General features: G+C 35.4%; 1 protein-coding gene across 4 annotated transcripts; it reads right to left on the reverse strand.

The window, feature by feature from the left end:
- Positions 1 to 2,005: 2,005 nt before the first annotated feature.
- On the reverse strand, positions 2,006 to 5,155 carry LOC100379005 (uncharacterized). 4 transcript variants are annotated; one of them, XM_078007177.2, is made up of 3 exons: positions 5,047 to 5,155; positions 4,154 to 4,325; positions 2,006 to 2,819 (listed from the first exon to the last, which is right to left on the reverse strand). In XM_078007177.2, the coding sequence occupies exons 2-3, from the start codon at positions 4,270 to 4,272 to the stop codon at positions 2,198 to 2,200; spliced, it is 741 nt and encodes a 246-aa protein (XP_077863303.2). In that variant the 5' UTR covers positions 4,273 to 4,325; positions 5,047 to 5,155; the 3' UTR covers positions 2,006 to 2,197. The 4 variants fall into 4 exon arrangements, with proteins under 4 accessions (XP_077863303.2, XP_002732332.2, XP_085348962.1 ...); XM_002732286.4 differs by having other exon boundaries at positions 4,832 to 5,077; XM_085492836.1 differs by lacking the exon at positions 5,047 to 5,155 and adding an exon at positions 3,215 to 3,411 and having other exon boundaries at positions 4,154 to 4,251.
- Between the last annotated feature and the right edge of the window lie 240 nt (positions 5,156 to 5,395).

Below are 5,395 nucleotides of genomic sequence, written 5' to 3' on the forward strand. Positions count from 1 at the left end.
GGCCTCCAGCGTCAGTTTTTCCCCACACGTAATGCGAAGAATCTTGAACGTGGCCTCCACAATGGCAGACTGTATCTGGGCAACGACGTTCAAAGTTGCATAGGCGAAAGACCAATATAAGGTTATTAATAAAGATGTAATCTGTATAATAAATTACATCAATATACGATAGCAGTAATTCAGAAGTTCCCCAGTAGTATGTATTGCGGGATTAATAAATATATAAACTGAAAAGATGCACAACGTCAAGTTGCTCCTCTGATTATTTACTTGAGTCAACAGAGGATGAGAACTTCTCTAGAACTGTGGGGGATACCTGGTTTATGTAATATAGCAACCGACTGAAGACTAAAAACACCAAGTGGGTAATTAACATAGGGTATGGTGGTCTTGTTTATCCTTTCAGTTTATATATATATATATATATATATATATATATATATATATATATATATATATATATATATATATATATATATATATATATATATATATATATATATATATATATATATATATATATATATATATATATATATATATATATATATATATATATATATATATATATATATATATATATATATATATATATATATATATATATATATATATATATATATATATATATATATATATACCGGGAAATGCATTATACTGAGTGGAATAATTTGAACACTACTTGTCAGACTTCAAGCTTCAAATGTCAGTGAAGATATGTTTGCTAAAATTGCATTCATTTCAGATTACAAAAATCCCCCAAACTTGTGTTTATGAATTGGAGCTTAATTGAATGACACCCCCCGCCTCCCCCCAACGGGTATCATGACGTTTTTCTTGGAGCATTAAACCCGATAGACCTCTTGTAAAGTCAACTCGTGGTCGGTGATAAGCCCCCAGCTTATTCTCAAAAATAACATCAACATTCTTGCTGTTCGATAAACAATTAAATAGTTGTGATCGTCTTGTCACCTTGCCATGGAAGCGAGGCAACTATAATATTGTAAGAACGCATGACTGGCTGAAGTGTTAAAGATTGGAAAATCTGGATGGGCAGTGTTAGAAAAACTGTACAAATATTCATCTTTCCTTCCTTTAGTTTAAGTGTTAGTTCGTTTTTGAATTTGCTGAAATTTTCAATTCGGCTAACGCCACTCCTCCCACTACAGAGTGTCTAACGTTCACGTCTTAACTGGTTGTGGGCTAGTCGTTAGAGAAATACTTTATTACAATGTACCTGTTGCTGCCATTACACAAAGTTTTTGTAAGACATCGAATATATTCATTTTTGAATGGTTTGTAGGGAATATTCATTCCAAAACTAATCGGCACCACGTACTTCGAAAACGAGGGCTTGGCTAGCAGTTGTTCATGTTGTTACAGTATGGTTTTTTTTGTACACATTCTAAAAGTTATCGATGAAACGTTCTCATTACTGTCACTAAAAATCGTTTCACGCAGCTCAATTGATTTTAATAGTATCAGCTTAAAGGGTGGTGGTCGTCGCGCCGCGTTCTGTTATATATGGGACATACACAACGCGTGTGAATTACTTTTTTTGTTGACATGAAACTCGAAGGCGCGCTGCGTGACGACCACCGCCTTTTAATGTGAACGCTAATTGTTTTCTTCTACTTGTTTTTTTTAAATATGGTGAATAATTTGAAACATTTCCATACACCTTTTAGCTCTATATAATGTCATTAAAGAGAACGCATTCGCATGTCTGACATTGAATGTAACTTCGATTGAAGATACCGCCAATGTCAAACGCTGGAGGGATTTCCGGCATGATGCATTTATACTAGACAATGAACGGAGAGTACCCCCCCCCCCTCCCCGATTTAACCGGTCGATATTATGGAACGTTTGGTTACATTGCAGCAGGTTACGTCTAACATCATTTTAGAACTACCGATTACACAAGAATATTACAAAAAAGGTAATTCGCTAAATTATCTTATATTTTTGCATTTTATTTGTCTTGAATTATGACTGAAAGTAATCATATTTATTAATATTATTTATTAAGTTTGTTATTGCATGTAATCTTGTAACTCTTCTTGTGAGAACAAATGCCTGATAAACGAAATGCGCGTACAATCTTTTAATATGAAACATCGTGAAGAGTAAAATTAAAGCATATCTGTCAAAAATTATGTTGTATGTAATTTCAAGTATTTTTTTATTGACAATATCAGAGTTGCATAATACTTAGAATGCCATGTACATCCTTTACAATGTAATCAGCATCTGCTTTCAGTTCATCTTCGCTGTAGGTGCCGGTTGGTACACCAACTATCCATCCTAATCCAGCAGACCTACCCATCCTACTATCACCGAGGGTATCGCCAACAATCATTGTATCTGAAGGATGGATGCCTAATCGCTCGCAGATCATCAATGCGTTATGGGGGCTTGGCTTAGATATGGAATCTTCATCAGTGCCGCACACCATCGTGTCAACCAGCTGACCTAATTCTAATATCTTTACTACTCTTTCAGTTGACTCGCGTCCATCCCCAGTGCATATGGCAATTTTAATTCCATTCTTTTTTAGGGTGTACATAAGTTTCTTCACATCTCCAATGGGGTTCACCCCAGTTGTTGCTAAAATGTCTTCTCCAAACCAACATTTCTCCATCACATCCTCGGCTTTTTCCACTCCTTCTCTTACCAGAAATGAACACAATTCCTTTTTTATTAGATCATCGTTTACTTCTGTCATGATTCCCTTCGTCATTCTTCTAGTTTTTTCGTCATACCCAAGAAATTTGTAGAGCCTGTCTCTGAATTGTAGCTTGGTTTCAGCCTCCATGCTACAAAAATATAAATTTAGAATTGTTACAAATGTCGATGATTTGACCATGGAATTATAAACCCCATAGTTCCATGATTTGACAAAGTATTACGTTTGCCCGAATAAACGTGCAGATCGTATCACTATAATTGGTTTATACCACGAGCTGGTATAGGTGACATCCTTCAAGAAAGTGTGTAGACCATGGTTTTTCCACAGTCCTTGAGTGGTTTTTCGACGCCTATCATGTGATTCACCTGGGCATTGCGACGTTTTCGAGTTTCGAATTGTTCTTATAAAATACAGTAAAAATTGATGAATTTATATTATATTCGAGTGTTATTAAACAATATATTCATTCATTTAAATTACCGAATTTAGGGAATGACAACACGGGTTGTTTTTCGTACTTACCTAACTGGAAAACCGCCAATGCACAGGTGGAAAACTAACTCAATTGTACTCGGTATATGATAGAATTTCACACAAATACTGCCTTGTAAACTACTGGTAAACCTACGCTCTCATAAACTATCAGGTAAACTTCCTAACGAAATACGCTCACCTACACCGGCTTATGGTCTAGTTGTTGTGGTTCTTGTTTTTTCAGACTTGATAAACAGTTTATAAAAAAAAAATCAGAAATATGAGCAGATACACAAATTGCATATAATTATTTTTATTATAAAAGGTATTTTCCAATATAAATAATGATAGTTTTTCTTTTCTTTTTTAAACCAGGCGGTGAGTTGCATGGTGCGATTGGTTGCGTTATGTCCTCATTTATGAATAATTCATTACTACAAAAAGTTTGTCGATTTTAGGGCAAATAAACAAAATATTACTATTATATATATGTAACAAGTGTTTTAATAAACAAATTTGTTAAAATGTTGTAAATAGCAATTTTGATCAACGGTTTTTGATCGATGTTTTCGTCGTATACGGAAATCAATATATGGTATTCATGTTATTAAGCAATATACCGAACACTCTGAAAATACAATGAATGTAGTTTGATATTGCTTATTTTCTACAGTGTGAAAGAAGGGCGCCCTCACGTGCGATTCCACCTTTGTTCAAAACCATGTGTTTTTGGGTTTTGTTTTGCTTCGAAACTGCACACATACCGTCGCAATAAAGTAACATACACTCGACGAGTTGATCAAAACTAATTGGTAAAATGGCGCTTATTTCAGTACAAAATTGGGAATTAAGAACATGATGAAGCAAAAAAAAAAAAACTCGTTTAAAACATATCATGAAATGATTAAAAAACTTGACCTACATCATATCGCGTCTTGAATTAATTCATTTCAATGTAAAAATAGTCGGTGACTGAATTTACGTTACCTTTGTGCCAGATGTCTCGTTAATGGACCCATCATAGCATGTACACATATCAAAGTACCATCTTTGTCAAATATCACTAATGCAGGTTTTGTGGGTCTATTGCCAGTCTTGTCAGTCATTCTTGTAACACTCTTACGGGGTAAAAGGTTGTTAGGATGCTCAGTTCAGTTACCTGAAATAACGAATCATTAAATTGCGTATACATTTAATTATTAATTGTGCAGTTAGCTTATTTAAAGGGCGGTGGTCGTCGCGTCGCATCGCGTTCTGTTCGATATGGGACTCACAGCGACGTACACAACGCGTGTAAAATACATTGTTTGTTTACATGAAATTCGAACACGCGCTGCGCGACGAATACCGCCCTTTGAACGAATCGTGGTGATTTTTGTAGTTTATGTCACTTAATGCAAAATAATATAACAACAATATGGGCTTTTGTCACTGCTGTCGGAAAATCAGAGAGAGAGAAAAACTCACATAGAGTCTGCTGCAGTAAATTTTAAAAGAGAACGATCGCCAGTTTAAATGTCAATGTGCATGAATACTTGAACTTGTGAACTCTAGCCTAAATGCAACTTGGTTATAGTTCAAAGGTCGTCCATTTTGATGGACAAAATAATGTATTATATTGACTATAATGCTGTGTTAAACAGCGACATGATAACTGCAATATACCGATCACTCCGACTCTCTATCGATTGTTAGTAGATACGATAAATATCAGCAGCGACATACAGCTACGAATACTATTATTTCACAGATATAACAGGCATCACGGTCACGGCCAACCGCCCTTGTATAATGTGTTTATGAAAAAATAGTCTGGCTTCCCAAAATCAACGGTTACACGGGTAGAAACACCGTGCACTGGTATAGTTACACCAACTTACCAGCGCCTCGGTCAGAGTTCATATAACAAATAGTCTTGAAAACAGTACGTTGTGGTATGTTTGTTCGGTATATATCACAGGGGCTTGACGATCTATTCGTCTCAATGCGTGGACGTCTATGGGGCCGTGCGACTATGTCCCGGTAAAGGACCTTACCCTTGCTCAAAATAATATAAATTATAGAATTAAAACAGTTTAGTAATGTAAAGCAAGCATATGTTATTATATTTAATCATCACGCTCCGAAACCACAAAAATCACTAATACTTGTTTCCGGCCGATCAGCTTGCACTATATATAAGACAAGGGAGGAAACAAAATATGCACACATTTTTCTAGCTGCCGAAAA

Source organism: Saccoglossus kowalevskii, chromosome 18 (genome assembly GCF_978046115.1).
Source record: "Saccoglossus kowalevskii chromosome 18, keSacKowa6.1, whole genome shotgun sequence".
Lineage (NCBI taxonomy): Eukaryota > Metazoa > Hemichordata > Enteropneusta > Harrimaniidae > Saccoglossus > Saccoglossus kowalevskii.

What these genes read in the sequence shown, in the direction of transcription:
- LOC100379005 (XM_078007177.2), bottom strand. Translation starts at nt 4,272, where the DNA reads ATGACTGACAAGACTGGCAATAGACCCACAAAACCTGCATTAGTGATA. An exon ending in ACGAGACATCTGGCACAAAG is followed by an intron (nt 2,820 to 4,153) that starts GTAACGTAAATT and finishes ATATTTTTGTAG; the next exon opens with CATGGAGGCTGAAACCAAGC.